Source organism: Atractosteus spatula, chromosome 5 (genome assembly GCF_055471065.1).
Source record: "Atractosteus spatula isolate fAtrSpa1 chromosome 5, fAtrSpa1.hap1, whole genome shotgun sequence".
In the NCBI taxonomy this organism is placed as follows: domain Eukaryota; kingdom Metazoa; phylum Chordata; class Actinopteri; order Semionotiformes; family Lepisosteidae; genus Atractosteus; species Atractosteus spatula.
Window position 1 is genome coordinate 56561454 of NC_142710.1, and position 22010 is coordinate 56583463.

Consider the following 22010-nt stretch of genomic DNA (forward strand, 5'->3'; position numbering starts at 1 on the left):
CCTTCAGCGGTCTCCGGAAGTGGCCATTTTCGTTACAATTAAACTCATCTCAAACCTTCACTGGACTGCGGGGTGACTCGTTGCATCCCTACATGTAGAACAATTGAGGGAAGTCTGTGTGAGCCTAGCAGCTCATGGTCATGTATGGAACCTCTTCCTGTACACCCCATCGCTTCCTGTAGTGATGGTAACATTGGGGCCTCAATTTGTTATTTGATACGTCTGAGAAGAGAGCTGTGTGTGGACTCCTCTTTTCAATTTCCTTTTTCATTTCTGTTGCTTCTCTTTCAGGAGCGCTACGTGGCTAGTTTAATGCCGCTTCAGAAAAGTATCTCTCCTTGGAAGGTAAGCACACATCCCCGTTCCAGACACTTCTGTGTGGGTGCGTACTCAGGGAAGCCAAACAGAATGAAAGTGGACCTTCACACCTTGCTAGGCAGTGTACTTTCAGGCGGATGCTGTTCTGAATTGCGTGAAGGCTACAGTCTGGTTAAATAACTGTTCCTTTGTGCAGATTGCAGGTGGATTCCTGAGGTTCTGATACAGTAGGGCAAGGATCTTCAGGATTATTCCCTGTAGCTGCCCTGCTGGTTTTCTGCTTTCTGGCAACAACCTGCCAGTGGCAGTGGGCGAAATGGGAGATGTTTTTTAAAATATATGGTGTTCTGGGGGAGCTTAAGGCATATAGTGTTTATGTAAAAAAAAAAGTCTTTATTCCAATGACAGTGATCAAGTGTCTGTCAGTGAGTTGCTGTTGTCACAGTCACATATCAGGCCACGGATTTGTGGGCCATAACAAAAACCTTGTGGCATTATGTTATACTTCTGCTCATTATCTATGTGGTTATGTTCTACTTAGACCTCACTGTTACAAACACTTCCGGCATAAAACATCAGGAAGAAGGGAATGTTCCAACCTATAAGTAAATGACTGTGGTATTAGACCTGGACATAGGTCTCCATAAACTGACCCTGAAGCTTCTGTAAACTCTGAAAATAAAGAAGTAGAGTGAATGGGACAGTTCTTGATATCTTTAGTATTGAGAAGTCACAATGAGAGGACAGAAGACAGATGCTGAGATGGAAGTTAGAATAATTAAATTATGTATTATGAAATAATATAAACAGTAGATCTTGCTTTTTAAAAATAGGCCACAACAGCCATCATTCTAGGTTTGTTGAAAGGATTAATACTGACGGTAACTCCAAACCCTTGAAGACTGCGACTCTCCAAGAAGGATCTACCATTTGTCAGTCATACTTTTTTTGTGGGCATTTAATGAATTGCACAAAAGATCTCTTTTTTTATTTTGATCTGTTGGGGGTAAAGTTCAGTTAGAGTAGAAAATTGTACCTTTGCAGACAGGTTGTTCGGATGCAGGAACTTCTCTGCAGACTCACGCTGGGTTACCCGACCCAGCCCAGGCCCTGAAGGACCAGATTTTTATCAGAACATGTGTACTGTATTTCATTTTGTGGGATTTAATGAGGCTGTTGCATCAGTGAGTGGGGTCTGTGTCTTCTAGAGCCCTCCCCAGCTGCGGCCCTTCAACCAAGAGGAGTTCATGAAGACTCTGGAGAAGGCCGGCCCTCAGCTCACCTCTCGCCTCAAGGGGGACTGGATTGGGCTGTACAGGTATGGCTCTGGACCCGACAGAGGCTGGATTCATTTGCAGCTCCATGTCCTCTTCTCTCTAGCTCCTTTTGATCTGCTTCTGTTTTGACACGTGCAGTTTTTAGAGAGGATCTATACCAGTTTCCCAAATTGTTTCCATTGCTGAAGAGTCTAAAGCACTTAGACCCCATTTGCATCATTGAAGCAGAGCCACTGGAAACGTGCAGTTGCATGCAAAGGTGTATCAGTGAATCAACTGGAGGGGTACCCAAACTTTTGCACATGCCACATTGACCATTTTATTTTTTTTCAATCTGTTAAATTCAGCAAATAATAGTAATTGTCTATTGAAGTGTGCAGAACCATATCATGTTTAAGATTTGTACCCTGCAGAGGTTGTGTTAACTTCTTTTCACTTAGAGATTCAGTGAAACATGCAGTTTGACCAGGGGTGCCCAAACTATATTACCCTCCTCTTCTTCGTTAAGAGGCCCAGTGTGTGTGAATGTTTTACCATGATGAGGCAGGAGAACACAAATACATGCTGTGTCACAGGACAGTTATTTGCTCTAGAGCCAGGGAGGAATTCTTTTCCATGAGAAAGTTGTGGAGATTCTACAATCCAGTCCATCGGCAGGATTATGAAAATAAACAAATGTGGTCTTGGTAGCCAGGGACTGCCAACTATGGAAACGATGAGACATTATGTATCGTGCACACCCCACCTGTCATCCACGTGGTTAAAGGCGTGTGTTTCCTGGCGCAACAGGATCCATTTTTTAAAATTTGTTCATTGGCTGTCCGTTAGGACTTCAAACGTTAAAAGTAGAAGCGTTTTCTATTTTAACTTCTAGGTTTTAACAGCTAACCAGTTCAGGCTGACTGAAACTGACTCCTCTTGAATATCGTGCGCATGGAAATATAGAACACTTATAATCTCCAACAGAAGAGCTCAAAACTGGGATGATTTGAATATTGAGTTCACAACACAATTTTTTTTAATTACCGCAGAATAAACCTTGGATGGGATGCCAGTCCATCGCAGAACAGACGCTCAAACACATACACACCAGGGCTGATTTTAGAAATTGTACAGAAGCTTATCAGCACATCTTTGTACTGGGGAAGAAACCCGAGCAGCAGGAGGAAACCCACATAAACACAGGGAGAGCATGCAAAATGAACCCAGGTAGCACCCCAAGAATTGAATCCAGGGCTCCAGCACTGTGAGTCAGCAAAGCTAACCACTGCGCCACCCAAATATATTTTTTAATTGAAGTGCTCTTCCCGTCGAGTTTCTCCTTTCTGCAGTTTGGATGTTGGCCTGTGTTTGTGGATTGAGAGGGGCGGAATGCCTTGAAGGGAGTTGGCAGAGGCTTGTCTGGTGCCTGGGGAGGTCAGACCGGACCACTGGGAGTGTTCAGGGTGGAGGAATGTAGAAGGCCGGAGCCCTGCGCTGGGAAATTCGTCTGCTTATTGTGTGTGTCTCTCCTTCAGGCACTTCCTGAGGTCTCCCAACTTTGATGGCTGGTTCAGGACCCGCAGGAAAGAGATGACCCAGAAGCTGGAAGCTCTTCACCTAGAGGCCTTGTGTGATGAGGTGCGAAACCCCACCCTCACAACAGCAGCAGTGTACACTTAGGCAGTTCCTCTGCTAGGAGCACATAGACTACGATTGGAGCAGCGCTTAAGAGCCAGTGCATGTAAACCACAGCAACGCTATGGTTGGGAAAAACGGAACGGAACACTGCAGCCCTTAGTGGGTCCAGTTCCATCAAGCTGATATAGACTGGGAATGACACAAAAAACACCATAGTAACCTTAAGTACAGTGTAGGCAGAACACAGTTCAGTGCCTCCTCCAATTTACAGTGAGTCTTTAAAATTCAGGCTGGGGGAGAGGTTGTTGTTAAATAGAAAGAGAAGGGCACTATCTGCTATTCCATACAAATGATTACAGCACGAATGCAACTGAATTCATGAATGAAGGAAGATTGCAGAACCGTTTCTCTCTCTTGCAGGACTTGCTGCTCCGAATTCAAAAACACACTGAGGTGGAAACTGTGGATCTTGTGCTGAAGTTAAAAGACAAGCTGGTGAGAACTGTCTTCAGAAAGTTGCTGCTCCTAAGACTGCCGGTTCCTTCCTTGACGTATTCTATAGGTTTTCATAAATACCAGCTTGGTCATGATCCATGTGTTCATACTTAAAAAACTACAAAGCTTTTTTGACTTTATGTGTATTGCTAAGTCTGTCTGGACCAAGATCCTTATGTTACGTGAGAAGCTAAATCACAGGTAGGACAGAACATCTAAAAATATAGGTACTGCATGAATGATCATGTAGAGCTGGAAAAAAACCTAGCTGCTGGTATAGAAATCAGGAGAGGTATGAGGAGGCTGGTCAGAAAGTCTCGTCTTTCAGTTGCAGGCCGAACAGGAGCAGTTGCCAGTCAAGGTGGGGACGTTGGCCAGACTTCGGACACACATTGAAGCCATCATTCTGACCCTGCCAGAGGACTTACAGGCCATCCTGCAGAAGTCAGGCACATCCTGATACCAGGGTCGGCTTGGCTAGACAGCCAGCAGCAAGGCAGCGCCTTGGTGGGGAACTGGGTAGTTGCAGACAAAGAACATGCAGATGAGTGGTGCCCAAATCTAAACGGGACTGGTTCACATTTCTTGGGAGATGTGGCTTTTATGTTAAGTGCACTTGTATTTATGAACCTAAGAGCCATGTGCCCACAGGAGAAGTTCCACACGTGCAGTGCTGGCATTGCAAAAACAGAAAACCAATCAACAAGAGAGGAAGCTGTATTACACTGCACTACCTGTTTTGTCCTGCAGTGGGAGCCTGTGTACCACAACCCAGATCAGGATACCCCTGGCTAGCAACCAGGCTGTCTGTGCTCTCGTCATTTCCTCTCACATTTCACCAGCCTTTCTCCGCCTTTCTTGTGCAAGTCACCTGAGGAATTAAGTCTCTTCAGTTTGCGTTTCCGGAGTTTGCCAAGCTTCCTAGAAAACGTGGACATTATGGGGGTAAGGTATGTGTACTGGCAGGTCACAAGGAGCCAGTTCGTATTTACGAAGAGCAGCTAAGTTCATTTTTTAGCTCTGTGGCCATGTTTAAAAAGTTTTTTGAAACATTTATGAAAAGGCTGCAGGTCGTCGTGGGGAAGTGCAAAAATTGTTTTAGAAATTTTTTATTCTTGATAGATTGTTTGAAACTCGCTAAGGTCTGTGAAAAAGACCTTCCTGTTCTCGCACTGACAGAGATCCAGCACTGTTCATGTTAAGTTAAGAGACAGCCCAAATCCCTGGTTGCCTCACACTTCTTATGAAGGAACACTAATCTAGCTTTCTCTTTCTCAGGATCATTGATAACCAGCCCTGCCATTTCAGCAGAGTCCCCTGTTTCTGAGTAGAAGCAATCTGGAGGCTATAAATGACCAGGATCCAGTCTCCAAATTTAGCACATCGTGCCTCACACCCACACGGAAACTCTCAAGATCCATTTAATTGGGTAACTGAAACAGCCAGAAAACACATTAAATATTATAAAGAATTAATGTTCAGTTATTTGTTTTTACATTGCACTGTAGATATATATATCATCCAGGTGGATGCTGCACATTGGTGGTGGTGGAGGGGAGTCCCCATTACCTGTAAAGTGCTTTGAGTGGAGTGATTTTTGGCAATTGGCAATTTTTTGTCTCCAGTAAACCTTAAATGGAGTTTCATTTTGGACTTGTCAAAACCGCAGGACTTTGAAGTTGTAGTCACACTGCATTGTCGCTTTCCTGTGCTTATCAGTGCTTGAAGTCCACTGTGGTATGGTGTCCGCCTTCGGGTCCTGGACATTTTGGGTCAGTTTTTACAGAAAGAAGAAGATTGCCTTATTTTATAGTTTGTACTCTTTTAACTGACTGAACATGACTATACCTCCATTTTGTTACTTAATCTGCGTGTGACACTGCTTGTTTTGATGAAAGGCAAATGTTGCTTTTGAAGGAGGTGCTAGTTCAACAAGAAAGTAGCCCTTTGAAAAGTGGTATTCTCATTTTGGTCTCTATGACTCTTCACAGAAATTGTTTTTTAGTATTATCGTTTCTGTGCTGTGATTACAGCAGTTGACCGGGCAGTTTGAAAGCCATCTCTTAATTTACAGACTTGGTCTTTTTTGTATAGAAATATGTCTGTTAGACTGATTGACCAGCCTCATTTTGCTTGCACTGTAGGCCTAATTTTATAATCAGACCTGTTGGCATTATATATAACTGAGTTGTGCCTTCCAGACCCTAATCTCTTCAGATAACACAATTGCACAATTAACACAATTGTGCTGCTTAGTTTGAGCGAAAATATTTGTGGTGAGAATGAAAAGAATTCTGACAGTGAGGATAATCTTTTTTTTCATCGAGGTTTAACATAAAGGTTACATGCTGGTTTAAACATTTCAGTCCGCGCTGGACTATGCAAATTCCATTTGGCAAGAAACACTGGAAACAGCTGCATTCTAGTTGCCATGACGTGCATTAAACAGCATCTGCGAGTAAGAGCTGACCAGTAAATCCACAGTACATGTGTGTCGTCGGACAAATATTTTTGCAGGAGATATTTTTAACTAGCAGAGTTTTGAAAAATGTATTATTATACATTCCAGTGATCTTGCTGGAACTGTTTATGTCACAAGCTTGTAGTTTTTAATTTCAGTGTTGAAGTACTGAAAGGTTTTTCAAACCTGTAAGTTTAAAGTCTACTCCAACTTCCACAGCTAGAACCACCAACCTAGTGTCTAAGGGTACTGGCGACTCAAAACTGATGAGGAAATCTCTTTTACCTCTAGGTAAAATTTTTGAGTAGTGGCAGAGGCTGATTTTGCTAGGACTAGGTACCTTCCTAGCTAGGGTTGTTTCTGGAACTAACTGAATCACGACATCAGACAGACAGCAACTTTAAGGAGAAGCCCATGACTCCTGACACAAGTCTGTGAGCTATTTCCAACCTGGCAACATCCTAAAAAAGATGTGGTATTTGACTTTGTCCCTAAAGAAGGATTTAGAGTTGATAATCTCGGGCAAAGGTAAACCACATTTCATTTTTTTTTTTAATTGACACAGCTTATAACTAAGCAACGAAAAGTACATTAAAAATCTGCCTTTTGGTGAAAACATTATTTCTTTTGAGCGAAATTCTCTTGGTACCAAGTAACATGCACACAGATTGCTCAGGCCTAACTGCTTATTTGCATTATTGGGGCTCTGCTTAATTAAGAGGCACAGTGAAAATAAACTGTTCAAAATCATTTAGTCGCAGGGGTTCAACAAGCATGACCATCTAGGCTACGGTGTTTTAGAGAAACAGTGCTTGTTTTCTAAGTTGTGGCACTTAAGCCAAGATATTGGCCTCTCTCGTTATGACTGGATTGATGGTGACTTCAAACACCAAGTGTGTCTCTGTTCCATGCTGGGGTAAAATCAAATTGTGTCCAGTTGCAGAAAGAGTGGGCTTTATACCAAGCCACCAATCCAGGCACGCTGGAATCTTGACGGAATGTGTTGGTCTTCACGATTAAAACCTTCAAAATGAATCATGTCAAAATGATGCGAATCAAAGAGGAATGGCAAGGTACCATATTTTAAATACTGTAGCAAACCATGGGGATGCTTTGCACTGTTTTACAGAACACCACTATTTGCTCTTTTACTTTTCATGTGTGGAATTTTCCCTGCCAGAGTCTTCACAAAGCAAACCTCATTGTAAATCAGTGTTACTGCAGAAACTGTTTGGGTTGTTCGCCAACCATGACCGCTTATATTTTTGGAAAAGCAGAAATAACCTATTTTAACATGCTTAAATTTTATATACAGATCTATTCTCATACTATGCTTTTCTTTAACTGATCTGCTGGTATACTACAAAAATATATATTTTATTATTTAAAATAATACCAAAAGAGGGCATTAACACTCACCGATTTTAATTAAACTAATATCGAGAAGCACCCAGGCACATCACATTGGACTGAGGGACTCTGATGGTATCTAGACTTTTGTCGTGCTTGTCTTTTGCATTGGAGCCATAACCTCTGATACCGTCTTTACCAGTTTTTTAACATCTGTCCCACACTGAGTGTTTCTTCGATGTACCCGGAACATTCTGTTGTCACGTCCATTCGAAATGAGTATTTTTATTACGGATCAATAAAGTGACTTCAGAAGTTTTGCTGACCTGCGTGTGTCATTTTGTTTTTTTGAAGAGCCAGTGAACTCTTCAGTGCTTGTTTGTTTATACATTTTGAAAGCAGCACACCAGAGGATGGAACAATGTAACAATGTTTTTTGCTAATACACAAATGGTAGAAGAGAGATTTACCAGACCTGTGTGGATTCTTTAATTTAGCCCTGCAAAGTCTATTTTAACCTTCTCATATTCTAGAAGAAACTTGGGTAGATAAAGGAATAGGTCCTGGACCTTACTGCCTTGCTTTAATGAAGGAGATGTACCTAACTTATCTAAAAGAAAATAAAGAAATTTATTGGCTTCTTAAATCTCTGCAATCCACTAAATCCATTTTATTTTTGTCACTGAGACCAAAGAGAGAGATTATTAAGTACAAAATACTCAAAAAAAAAACCATACAGTAAGGATGTGGTTAAGATTTGCCTGTTAAGATGGAACTGGCTTAATGGCCAACAGTCTCAAGAGTCCGTTCTACTAAACTGCAATACTCCAATACCACCATTAGATGTCAGCCACGTCAGACGTTGATAAAGAGGGACAAATAAAGGTTTTTTCCATGCTGAAAACAGAAGAAAAGAAACACAAAGTTTCAGCTGTGGAGCCTTCTTCACTCCTGAAAAGGGCTCCACAGCCTAAATATTATTTCTTTTCTTTTGATCCTGTGAGGCAGTCATGCCAAACTGCAAGGCCACCATGCCTTCCTGTACCTCTCTTGGGACCACAGCAGGCCATTCCTGATTTAACAGAACCGAGCAACAGGCACAATCAGACTTGCATGCATAGTCTTGACAAATTGCTGATTTTAAGGTGACCAGGTAGAATGGTTAGATTATGGCTCTCCAGGACTAGGGTTATCATTCCCCAGTTTCAGTCAAACATTATTACTTTGTGAGTTAGCAATGTATGGGTCCATACCGGACAATTAACAACAGCTGGATATCAGGAGTGGAGTCAAACTGTGTTTTAGAGACGACAGTCTCCAGTTTTGCGTCATGAGTTATTGTGGGGGACACCGTACTAAGCAACTGATTCCTTAATATCTCATGATTTTATTCTCATGAAGTTTTAGGTAAAAACATTACCGGACACTTTACACCATAGGACAGGAAGATGAGTAAAATATCTCCTTATCCTGAGTGAAACTGAACTCTACTAAGGTATAGTGAAGAGTCTATGCAGAACTGCAGATATATGCCATAAGGAGTCTCGTTTAAAGAACATAAAGGAGAGGAAGGACTTTGGCTCATCTAGCTCATTGATTTACTGGTAACTAACTTGAGGATCTCAAGCTGCTTCCTGAAAGATGCCAGGGTATCTAATTGACTCCCATAACCCTTTTCTGTCATTTTCCTCCTGTGCATCTCATTTATTTATTTGTGATTAACCGCGGAGAATCTGGTTAAAAAATTAAGAGACAGATTTTCAAAAACTGCTTCCACTCATTTCCCCAAATCTTTAGGCTCCCATTCCAAGATCTGGACGTTATGGACACTAATTCACTGTTCGAAAAACGCGTCTTCATTTGTTTAAAAAATATATAAGCATTTTGTCATTGTCTCGGGGCCTTACAGTTGTAGTCCTTTCCTGTTTAGTTAATGAAAAGGAAAACATAAATACAACAAATTAGTTTTGACCATTTGAAGATCATATCACTATTTCCTGTGATCTGGAACCCTGGAATTCCAGAAAGTTCAAACCCACGCCTCTAACTTTTCCTGAAAAACGCATGGCATTTTCACAGCTGCCAAAAACCGAAGGGGAAAAAAAAACCCGGTTTGTGCCTTTTTTTTTTGTCCCTCCCTTGCTATCCTATGCTATGCTGACGTTTACGATTCTCTGTCGGCGTGCTGCTCCTCTTTTTTTTATTCTGGTGCATGTTGGGATGTGGCGCCTGTGACGTCATTTCGACCGCGTTGGAGCTGTGGAGGGGAGAGGAACGTGACGTGGCAGAGAGTGCGAGACACCGAGATCCGGAGATCCTGTTCACCCCCCCCCAGTCGATCGGTGAAGTGAACCTGCGCCCATCGTCTGTGAGCACAAAAAAAAAGGCCGTCTTGTGTTTGAAACGGACCGGTTACCGGCACTGCCTCAGCTTCGCCGCCTGAAGAAGAAGAAGAAGAAGAAGAAGACGACGATCGTGGGGGGAAGAAAACCAGAAGAGCCAGCGCGATCGCTGACACTAAAACCGGAGTTGAGAAGTGAATTCAGTGAGCGGTAAACATGGGCCTCACCATTTCGAGTCTCTTCTCGCGTCTCTTCGGGAAGAAGCAGATGAGGATACTGATGGGTGAGTCTGGGCTCGGGAGGCAGCCCTACGCCGGTCCGTTTTCCTGCTGTAGTTTCCAGGGAGGAGGGAGGCTTGAGTCTTTTTTTTTTTATGTCTCACGGCCTTCGCGGCGCTTCAACTTCGACAACAGGGCAGAAGTTTGCCGCAGAGTTAGGAGAGCCGGCTAGCCGGTAGGGTGCCACCTCGGACTCGGAGAAGAGGGACCGTGGCGGTGTGTAACACAGCATCGCCCTCGCCTCTCTGAGGCTGGAGCCGCTGCATAAACGCGGCCGGCCGGGTTGCAGTGAAATTCACGCTGTTTTCTCGTAAGGGACTTGAGCCCATCTCTTCTAGTTACTTGCTTACACCCTTCTGGTGTTTTTTTTTTATACTGACTTGTTGGCGAGGCCGTGAACTCGCATCGGGAATCTGAAAACAACCGCAAAATTACTTTCCATGACGGAGTGTTTGACATATATATAGAGAGAGTATCACAGCAACGCATATGCCTGGTTTTTCGGACGTATTTTTATTTCTAAATTGGAACGTGTTCATAATTTGTGAAACCGACGGCTTTTTCATATAATAACGGCTGCCAATAGAAGCAAGTTGAGTCTTTCTTTTTTTAATCTCCAACAACTTCCAAGACAGAAAGTTCACTCATCTATAGTTAAAAGCAAACTACAAGGTTTTAGCAGACGGGGGTATGCAGGAAAGTTAAACGTATTTTTTTGTCGGCCAGAAAAGAACGAGGGAGTATAATGTACTGTATTTGCTCCTATCGGAGGTGTAATACTGTGAGATTTGGCACTGCTGCCCGCAGATCTCTGGAATGCGAGGAATGTTCTCTTTAAATGGGGAAAAGAAGGCATTTTTTTACTACCTTCCATATTTCTTTTTCCCCCGTTTCCGTTTAATTGCACTGCTGACGTAACTGTACGGTCATATGACTTAAACATATCAAGTACTGTACCCCTTCACTACTCCGGCTTTTTCGGCAAAGTGGTAAAAGAAGTGAGGTCTCTTAAAAGTAAAATTAGCTAGACACTAGAGATTATAGAGCTGTTGTACCACTCCACAAGATGCCCTGAGTGTTACAAGTGGGTATTCAAGGGGATCTAGCTTGTGAGCTTCAGGCCAGAAGTGTTAAATGAATGGTCACAATGAATAATAATAATAATAATTTCTTACAGTTATATAGTGCTTTTCTGGACACTCCACTCAAAGCGCTTTACAGGTATTGGAGACTTCCCCCCCCCTCCACCACCAAATTAAGCAATGTAAAAACTGCTGGCTGATTTATATCAGCTGTGGCATCATAAGGGAATCATGTCTCTACCTGGCCATGAAGGTGGCAAGTGAGTATTTTATTACGAATGCTAAAAGGTTTGAGGTGCCAAAACTCTTGACAAGCTCTGCGGAGTCTTATTAGCTCCTTGTCAGGTGTGAAACGGGCCCAGTGGAGTAAAACGGTAGTATTAGGGCCTTAAACTGATGGTCTTGTTTGTGTCTGCTCCTATCTGGGACATTTGCAATATAGAAACTTTACATTTACTATAAGCAAGCGTCATTCAGGTAGAGAATAAGGTAAGAATAACACCACATTGCAGAAACTCAAAGAGCAGAGCAAGGGATCATGCACTTGGGATGAAATACTGAGAACTGAGGTAGCAAGGATGCAGAGCAGAAACGAGAAAACATCCTGTAGGTGTCTGCAAGTTATCAGAATATTAAAAACATCAGTCCAGTAGCATGTCACAGATATTGAAGGGTATAGCTGTGAGCTGGCGCAGGTGATGTGTAAGCTGTCCTGCACTGAGCAGTTCTCACTGCTGTGGACAGTTCAGTGCACCCCTGAGGGCCGAGAGGGGGTGGGCACTGGAAGATAGGGGGGGACAGCAGAAGGTCTAAAGGCAGAAGATGGGGGTGTAAGGACATATGAGAGATGAGAAGGGCACGAGCAGAGCGGCTGAGCAGACGGAAGGCAAGGACTAGGCTTTAGATCACATACATATATCAGTAGGGGGAGAGGGGAGGGACTGGAGTCATTGAGTAGGAAGAGAGACTCTTAATAAGCTGGCGTGGGTGGGTGGCTGGCTGGCTGAGTGGGAGTTATAATAGTCCGGGTGGGAGAGTGCCATGGGTTATGTAGGGAAGTTGGGAAGGGATGGACGGTTTCTTAGAACGTTTCTCGAAGTGGCGGGTCCCGCGGAGCAGAAATATGGCGGGAGTAGGGGAAGGGCGGATCCGAGGTGGGGACTGGAGTTCCTGGCAGGGGAGCAAGGGGAGAGGGTGAAGGTGGAGTCGGGAGGTTCTCGGAAGCGCAGGGAAGGGACGAGGGAGGACAGAGGCGAGAGGTTCCCGGCGATGGGATTGCCACCAGGAGGCGATGGCTGTCGGGCAGCAGAGACGGAGAAGGAGGCATGAGTGCTGGGGGTAAGAAAATTGGAACGAGAAGCCACAGCAGGAAATGGGAGGACTCAGGGATGTTAGTGAAGGTGAAAGCAGGGGACCCACTGCAGTAACTTGGATGACATTAGTGCAAAGAGTAGAGAGCAGAGGGAGGGCCTCATCAGGGGACTTGGCTGCACAATTGTGTGCAAAACTTTTTTTGTTCTGCCTTCTTGAGCACTCTTGAATAACGTCTCTTAAGGAGGCGCCCTAGGGAAAGGGGGTTCCTTTCATTGTGTTGCTCCCACTGCAACTAAAGGTATTCTCTTCTGCCTTTACTCCCTGGGTTACAGTTTGACATCAGCCAACTGATTGGCACAGGAAACCACACCCACACTTGAAGTATAGTGTGGGGAAAAATAAGCATTGAAATTAATGGAAAGCCTGGTCTGAACTGCGTCTTAAAATAGTGCTTTTGTTCTTCTCTAATAGTTCAAGCTTCTTAGTTGTACATCGTAAAGTTCTATATTCATTTCTAATTTCTGTGCCATGGAAAATGTTCCGTACTTAGTAAAGTAGATTCCCTAATATGAGATAAAAGAATTTTAAGAGCCTTATTGGAAATTGGTAATCCCCCCAGAATCAGAAAGTGAGTGTCTTGGATGTTACACTCATTGGTTTGCAAAATGAAACCTGCTGGTGCCTCCTTAAATTCAACCCATTGCAGTCTGTTTAACAGTTCTGAAACTCAAGGTACAGTATATTTGAAGAATCCTAATTTCAGTACTGGGTACAATTGGAGGCACAAGTCCAGAGTTCTGGCCGTTCTGCACTTTGGCGAGATCAACAGTGACAAGCGCTATTTTTCTTTGCTTATAGAGTAATCACGCATGCATGAAGTCTGCTATTGTTCCACTGATTTTGATTGTTTTGCTTTATTTGTCTTTGTGGCGAATTACGTGCAGAGTGAGCTCTCTTAAGTCTCCAGTACTGTTACACTGCTGAAGTTGTAAATGTAGGCCAGTCCATAAGAACCAGGGAAAAGTGCGTGTCTGACCTCGCAGTGTAGATCAATACCAAACAGAATGTAGCTTTGGTCTGCGAGTCATTTCAATAATTCAAGTACTACGATCTTATGGGATTTAGGAGTAGTTACGAGCAGCAGTTTTGTTAAATTTTGTTTAACTCAAATTTCACTATTAGGTCTATGTTCCATATGAAACTTCCCAATGCAGATGTTATACTTGAAGCTATACGATGAGGAAAGAATAGGTGATGCCTTATCCTTTATTTTGGTGATTAATATATATCCACTTTTGAGTGTGAAATTCTGCAGTGTTTATTAAACCTGTTTATTGTGTGATTTTTCTTCCAGTTGGCCTGGATGCTGCGGGTAAGACCACGATCCTCTACAAACTGAAGCTGGGAGAAATCGTCACAACTATCCCCACCATTGGTAAGCAGTCACACTCTTTAGGAGTGGAAAAGCTTAGGGGGAAAAAATGGTAATCAGCACAGAAGTCAATTCAAGACACTCAGGAGTTGCAGGTTTAATTAGCAGACATGAGTCTGGTTCTTTATCAGCACACTTTATGCAGGAAAGCCCTTGAGGTTAGAAGATAGTGAAAGTAGGTGGTTGTGTTAGCTGAAGACGGAAAAGCTGCACACTCATGCATAATGAGGACTTGGAAGTCTTTCTGGTTTCCTGAGTTTACTTTTCAAGTGATGGGTCCTTCCAAAGGGAATGGTTGTGTTTTTGTTAACCGTCTGGTACAGTAATGAGACCATTTGACACCCATATACAAAATCTAGCTTAATGTCCTTTAGGAGGCGTTTCTTACTAATAAAGATGACTGGATAATCAACCCAAGACTTGATAGTCCTACAAAAAAATGTATACTAATAAAAATCCGACCACAATAGATAATGCTAACCAGAATGCCTACTTGAGCATTAGTGCTATTCATTTTAATTGTAAGTGTTAAATGTTTAGACTTCCCAGAGCTCATTCTGTTTGAAGGGGACTCTCGATTGCAGTTTCCTTTAAGATCTCAGAAATCGTGAATATTTTAAATTTGAAACCAAGCAATTGGCTTTACCTTTAAGAAGACATGAGCACGTTTTCCTAACTGGTTTAGAATTATGGTAATAAACCACTGGTATGTACAGCATCAATATGATTGATCTGATGCCCTTTTCTGTAATATTTAAGTAAATTTGTGGCTTTGAAAGTGGTGTCCAGGGACAACAGACTCATCTTTGTCAATTCATGCAAAAAAAGAAACTGAAGATAGGATTAACTTGATCCTGGAGGCATAAGGAACTAGTTGAGTTTTGCTTTTGACTCACTGATATTGTTGAAGGACACTCGGGTTTTGACGTTAACAAGACAGTTGCATTGAGACGGCACCAGTGTGCCAAGGCTTTCTCTTGTTGATGAGGAATGTGAAGACCATGTCCCGAAGGGCACAGTTGACCTGTCTCTCTCCCTGCATAGGGTTCAATGTGGAAACAGTGGAGTACAAGAACATCTGCTTCACAGTGTGGGATGTGGGTGGCCAGGACAAGATCAGACCCCTCTGGAGACACTACTTTCAGAACACACAGGTAAAGTCATGCATGCAATTTTAAATGTGATTCAGAATTTTGTTAGTCGGAATGAACCACATTGTTGTCCTTCTCAATTTTAATACGTTTAGAACATAGGGAAGCAAATGTGAGGGAGACTCTTCATCCCATCTCTCTTGATTGATGGCCATTAATGTATTGATCCCATTCTTGTCAAGTAGCAATATGTGTTTTTTTCCCGTTTTCGATCCTCCTGTTTTAAGAACTTCACAGTGGCTCATAGTAAGTACAGGAGCTCTTTGATGGGAATCTGGGAATTCGCAGAAAGTGTTTTTATTAAACAGTGTCCTTTTTGGACATTTAACAGAATCATTTGGGTTGGTAAAAAAAAAACTGGAGTTGAGAAGTCTGTGTGGAAATAGCATTGATTATAGCTTTGGAGTTATTTACATGAAGACTTTTTCTCAGTCTGCATTGAGTGTTATTTGATTTATTTTTCAAATGGTCGAGTCTTTGGTTTGCCACTTAGCCACTGAAAGCTCCATTATTTCACCATGCAGTCCTCGATTCTAGATGGAGTGTTCTAAGAGAGAAGCCTATATAGGTCTGTCTAGTCAGCGGAGAGACATTGTGTGGAATGTCCCTATTAAGTTTGACCACCCAACCTTATAACCTGCTAAGAAAACACTTACATGCTGTGATGACTTATTTTCATTAGCTGCGAATCCTGTGATACTGTACACGCTGTCCTGTTGGTGTAATGACGGGACATGCCCTTTTATTAGTGTTTTTGATGCTTTCTACGGTTGGACACCAGACAGATTTTTCTCATCAGAAAACAAACCTGAAATCAGGAGAATGAGAAGTTCACTTATGGACCAATTGCAGAATTTCTTTTGTTGGTTTGCATAATTGTTGGAAATGGGCTGGCCATACATAGAGGACAGCCACCCATTTGGACACAGTGATCTAAATGGGACATGACCTCACAATGACTAATGCCCTTTCACAACATTTCTCTAGTGAGTGGGGTACTGATTTTTAAATGAAGTTTGCAAAAAAGATACATCAGGTATTGCCTAAGAGAATATTATGCTGTGGTGTCCTGTTCAGAAGAGCTTTGAAGGATCATTGAGTGTCCTCAGAGTCAAACCTGGTCTTTTATTCTCCTTTTCCAATGGCGCAACCAACACAAGGGTTCCCTATGGTACTTTCCCTGGTGGCTTTTCTGCCAGCCAGATGTTGGTTCTCAGCAGTCTAGGGCACAGGCTCAGTAGTAAGCAGACAGGGGGGCAGGCTTAATGAGTTTCATCATCGCATTGCTACAGTCCACTCCTAAGAGAGAAGGAAGGGGCCCATTTGTAGGAGAGAAGCTCACCCTGCTCTGCTGCAGAAAAGCAGGTTCTTGATAACGCTTCATCTAGGTAGAAGATGAGGTGCAGTGAAATGGAGTATCCTCGGATTAACTGAGGATAATGGGCATCCACTATCCAGAACCTGAAGAGATGCTGTCAAAAATTTTAATCAGTAGCTAAGCAAAGTAATACAGTAAGTGAAGATTACATTTCCTGCCATTGAGGTGTAAAGGGTTGCTCTCTCAGAAGCTGTATAGTGCAACACAATTCCAGTCATGCGGTGGATCAATCCCTCACCCAGCAGTGCCAGACAGCCTGAAGTAGGTATCGGTATGGCACCAGCTTGGGTTTGTCAGTGCAAAGAGGGTGTGAACTCTCCTCTGGCGAGGTAAACGTTTCATCTGTGGCCAGGAGAGTGTCCTTTCTGCTCGATATTCCTCTGAACACTTAATGGGTGACTGCAGCTTTGAACTCTGCAGTCTAGACTTCTCTATTTTTAGACATTTTTCCCAATTTTGTAAGGGTGAGCCACCTATAGACCGTTCATTTTTATATCAAAGCTCTTTGCTCTTTGTAGCAAATGTCATCCGCACACAGCCACTGAAGACGAGGTGGAGATAGAAAGACTGTCCTTTTTTTAGAATGTTAATGAGGCTGACCTGAAGATCAAACTATTATGGTGTTTTAACGATGCTTTTAAGTCCTCTGTGGTTATGATTAGGGTTTATTTTGTATCACATGCAGAGTAACTTTCACTTTTGTCTGTTAAATGGGCAGTTTATGGAGAATGGATTTCTTTATCTAGATCTCAGAGCCAACCTCTGAACATTGTGTAGCAGATTTTATTTTATGTACTTCAGAAAGTGTATCATAAATCTCCCATTTGAAATGTGTTCATACACAGTGAATTGTCAAAGTTGTGTAAGACCTTGACCTTAGTCTTTGACCCATTGCAAAAATGGGTCCTGTTGTCCCATATTTGAGAATCTTTCCCTTAAGGCTTGCTTCAGTTATCTTTGTATGTGGTGGATTAAGTGGAACTTTGAAGTTAATACGCTGGTTACTTGCAAAACGATAACTACATTTGCTCACCCATCAGCAAAATAAAGATTCATGAAGCCCCACTGAAATCAAACAGTACTTAGATTATGCTTTTTGACTCTTCTGGTGCCAGAATTAAACTTGCATATAATAAAACCCCTCAAACATGGACTATTTCCTGTCTTACAGTCCTAAACACTCCACTGCTCTATATCCCGGAGGATTCAACAGGGTAATGAAATACGGATTTCCTCAAATAGTCCCCGTGATGAAACATTCTTGTACAAAATTTGTAGTTTCATCTTCCCAGTTGTATTTCACCACGTTTGTTCATGTAGCTCTCTGGTTTGCTCCTATGCACAATCTGCTTTCTTTTCGTAGTTCTTCAAGGACACTGGAATTTAGGCCGGTTAAGTCAGAAATAGAAAACATCACACAGGCTCACAGGCCCGCGCTGTCTCGGAGAGAGTGCATACGCGCTTATCGCTGTGCCCAGAATTATTTATAAAAATGGAAGTAGGCCTGCAATTATGTTTGATTTGATCGACACTTATATTTTAAGCTCTTTGGCATTTCATAGGAAAATTGGGCAACGTCGACGTTTTGAAATTACCATGGATACAGTGATATTTCTTCCTTTCTCAACATGGGTGATCACATCTATTTTCGTGTATTATTGCAAACTTCAATGGACCACAGTCAACTATAGGACAGCCATTACTCTGGTATTACCTGTGTGACAGGATACTACACTAGTTAATAAAATACAGCACAGACCAGCAAACGGTGCTTTCGGTGTAAAATTTGGTTTTACTAAATTTTGCCATCTGATGAAGCCAAATTTAAAAAGGGATGAATGATAGGTAATGCATTAAGAACAATGGAATACAATCACCATGTCCCATATCATTTTCTGTCATGGAATTCTGAATTTATTTTCATTCTATGCTGCTTTGAAGGGGATAAATGTCACCGATTTTTGATTTAGTAGGAAAACTTAAAACAGGAAGCTCAAAAGGGGAAAACCTTGTCTAACTTTGTTATTTTGGCTTGTTTAACCCAAAGATGCACATTTACTTTCTTCAAAATGGCACATACCATTTTTTTGTTCATGTTAAAGCTTCATTCATTTATACTGCAGGGTCTTATCTTTGTGGTGGACAGCAATGACAGGGAGCGAACACAGGAAGCTGCAGAGGAGCTGCAGAAAATGGTGAGTACCCCCCTCCGACTCCAGCAGGGTCGGGCTTCCTTGGTTTCTTGGCCAGTTCTGAGCTGGCAGTAACCAGGAGTCTCCAAAAGGCTTTGGATGGACATTTGCTGGCTAGGGTTTCCTCAGCCTTCCTGGCTACAATTTTTTCCTTATACATTTAAAAAAAAAACTAATTTGTTATACCCACACACTATTGAAATTGGCTATTTTGTCTCTGTCTAACCCTGTGTCCTTGTATAGGAGATGGTGAGACACTTTCCTGACCCATCCATCTTCTAACATGTATCAGGCAACACAAGCCCTTGCCAGCAGCTCAGTGCCAGTTGATGGAGAGGTGCATCTCTGAGCCTGTAAGCTCACAGGAAGCTGCCGGGCTCAGATGAGAGCTCAGCCTACTAGTCCCACGCTACACTCAGTGGCACTCTCACAATGCAGGCTGCTCCTTGGGCTACTCCAGTCATGGTCAGCTAGTAACAAGACCCAAGCTCGAACCTGTGCTCAAGTGGCTGCTTTTACCTGTTTAGCCACTCAGGAGGCCCCCTTATTTCAACTTGGTTTGGAGTTCAGAGCCCAAGAGCATTTGGGTGCCTGCTCTTAGGGTTAGGGTAGCTAACGTTCACTCCAGGTCTTTCTGTATATGTAAAGACTTGGAGAAACAAGAAATAAACTTCCGATCATTAGGTGCCGAGAATTTACCCTTTGAATTAATTGAATTGACAAAGCAAGAAATGTTTTAACTTGACTGCAGTTTTCCTCTGTTGCACTCTGAGTGAAATGAAATGAAACCAAAATGACAAGTAATTTAAGCAAAGGTAGTTTGAGCTGTCAGTGGTACCTTTGTACTAGGAATAGGGTCTTAAAACGGAAAATTGGAATTTTTAAGAGTTATTTTTCAGTTTTCTAAAAGGGGCTCGATACACCTGTCTCACTGTGTGGCTCCCATTTGGGTAGTGCCACTACTGGGAGATGCTGGTCAGCTTTTTTTAAATGGAGATTGTAGGACAGAAAGGGTACTAGACACGAGGTCTCTTTGCCAGGGCTCTGCAGTGCTCTTTAATCATGTCTTCTTCCCTAGCTTCAAGAGGACGAGCTGAGAGATGCGGTGCTGCTGGTGTTTGCTAACAAACAGGACCTGCCAAATGCCATGGCCATTAGCGAAATGACAGATAAACTGGGTCTCCAGGCGTTGCGCAACAGAACTGTGAGTATTCCTGTCAGCCCAGTCACAGCACTGCTGAATAGGCCTAAAAGCACCCTGTTCAAGTGTTTCGTTTCCTATCTTGATATCCATTAATAGCCCTCTGAAAAAAAATCTTAAATTTCACTTCTGCAGACAGCTGCCCGTGCCAGCTCTGATACCCTCGCAGAGGTGGCGTGTAAAATCATTTCTAGGGCCAGAATGTACCGCAAATGATCCAATGTAAATTCATTGGCTCATATACCAATTTGAACTGTGAATAATATTGCAGTGTTAGTGTTTCTTAGGACTGTATTAATGAAAATATGCAGCTTTTTAAAATTTATTCTTTTATTATATTACTGTTAATTGCATGCATCGTCACCTTCTAATTATATTACCTTTTGTGCACGATCCTGTAAAATCACAAATTTGCATAGAGTCTTTTAATCTTGTTGGGATCTTTTTTTTAAGATTTAAACCTGTCAATACTTTGTATGTTCATATGGTTTCTTAACTCCAGTCCAGTATTCCTTTGCAGATGAGCACAGTCTCCTCCTCTACACAGTTTTCTTCTGTGATGATGGATTTGCAACATTCTCATGTTTTGTTAAACCAGTTTGGTAGGAACCAGACTTGTGTTTTTTTGATTAAATGTAAATTTTATCTCATTTTAATTGGCTTTTGTACTTAATCAGACTTAAGGCAGACTGTAACAGGGGCTAACATATAGGCATATAACATATGGGAGAGAGTCAGAGCTAAAGAATCCATTTGAACACAACACACTTACCAATCATTTTGCGTAATATGTTGATTTTTCTTCCTCTAGTGGTACGTCCAAGCTACCTGCGCCACACAGGGGACGGGTCTTTACGAGGGACTGGACTGGCTTTCCGACCAGCTCTCCAAACGCTAAAGGCCATCCGCCGAAGACGGACGTGTTATTTAATCAAGGACATGTTTAACGGAGCTGATCTAGGCTTGGGAGAAGCGAAAACTAGTTTTGCATTCGATCGTTAACGGCATTCAGAACAGAGATGACTTGGCAGCACATCTTGATTTCCCTTTTTTTTTTCTGAACATCTTTGCTGCCAACATTGACAAACATTTTGTGATGCATATATAGTAATAAGCCATTGGTGAAGAGAAAAGTAAAAAAAAAATTACATGGGGGGGGTGGGGGTGGGAGGGAGGATGAAATACATTTTAACAGTTTAAAGGACAGATCTGTGGACAGTTATAGGACTTTCAAACCATTTGTTTTTTTGTTAACTGATAATTGAGATCTTTCAAATGTGTTTTAAATGCATTCAGCCCCATTCCTTTAGCTGACTTCAGGCATTCCTAATGGACAGTGTATTGGCAAACCTGTTTGTGCTTTCTGTATAAATGCAAAGGGCCTTGTCTGTTTAGTGTGTAGCTGCTTTCAAACGTCAAACACTATACCTAACCCTACTGCAGCGATCGTGCTGTTGAGATCTCTTCTTTTTCAACTGATGAACAGGATGCCATTTATACCCAAGAGGCTTTTTTTTTCCTTGATGCAGAAATATTTTAATGTACAAAATTAGTTTCTGTGGATTTGCTGACTTTCTAATGTATTTTTTGCATGTTGCTTTTTTGCATCGGATCGTTTCGATTTTTTTTGCATTCTCACAAATGTTTTATGTCTGCCATTGAAATTGGATGCTTCACTCATTTGGACTTTTTTGTTTATGGATCAAGTAACGATTTCCAATTTGAGCAATGTCATATCCCATTAACAAGTATAATTCCTAATAAAATCTTAAAGTTCCATTTTTAGATTTTCCTGAAAGTCTTACATGAGCACCAAGACATTCGCCCCTGCCCAATCTCCTGTAAAAAAAAAAAAGGTATTAGATTTGCATACAAACAGGAGTTCAGAGTGGAGAGTTGAATGAAGGATTGTGCTGTTTGAAAAGGCATCCCATATGGACACCTAGCAGAAAACATCCAGCTACCAGTTTCAATAAACCAGCGTTTATTGGATTTTTTAAATGTACACAAATGTTTCAATAAATAAGGTAATGAGCTCCTATGGTAATGCATATTCATATGCTGTTTTCCCACCAGTCTTTTCTTGTTTATGCCGAAATTCTCTAATTCTGTTATAATT

General features: G+C 42.1%; 2 protein-coding genes across 3 annotated transcripts in view; both read left to right on the forward strand.

Moving 5' to 3' along the window:
- The window catches only part of dennd6a (DENN domain containing 6A), a 32091-nt gene extending 24245 nt beyond the window's left edge, over positions 1-7846 (forward strand). The window contains exons 16-20 of one of the 2 annotated variants that reach the window (XM_088917180.1): positions 292-345; positions 1527-1636; positions 3113-3215; positions 3636-3710; positions 4039-7846. In XM_088917180.1, the coding sequence (XP_088773306.1) occupies positions 292-345; positions 1527-1636; positions 3113-3215; positions 3636-3710; positions 4039-4170 (474 nt within the window). In that variant the 3' untranslated portion in view covers positions 4171-7846. The remainder of the gene's footprint in view (positions 1-291; positions 346-1526; positions 1637-3112; positions 3216-3635; positions 3711-4038) is intronic. The other variant, XM_088917181.1, reaches the window with a different exon arrangement.
- Positions 7847-9734: 1888 nt separating this feature from the next.
- Positions 9735-21670, forward strand: LOC148835319 (ADP-ribosylation factor 4). Its single transcript, XM_088915553.1, has 6 exons — positions 9735-10146; positions 13892-13972; positions 15014-15123; positions 18622-18693; positions 19769-19894; positions 20703-21670. The coding sequence occupies exons 1-6, from the start codon at positions 10080-10082 to the stop codon at positions 20787-20789; spliced, it is 543 nt and encodes a 180-aa protein (XP_088771679.1). The 5' UTR covers positions 9735-10079; the 3' UTR covers positions 20790-21670.
- The last annotated feature ends 340 nt before the right edge of the window (positions 21671-22010 follow it).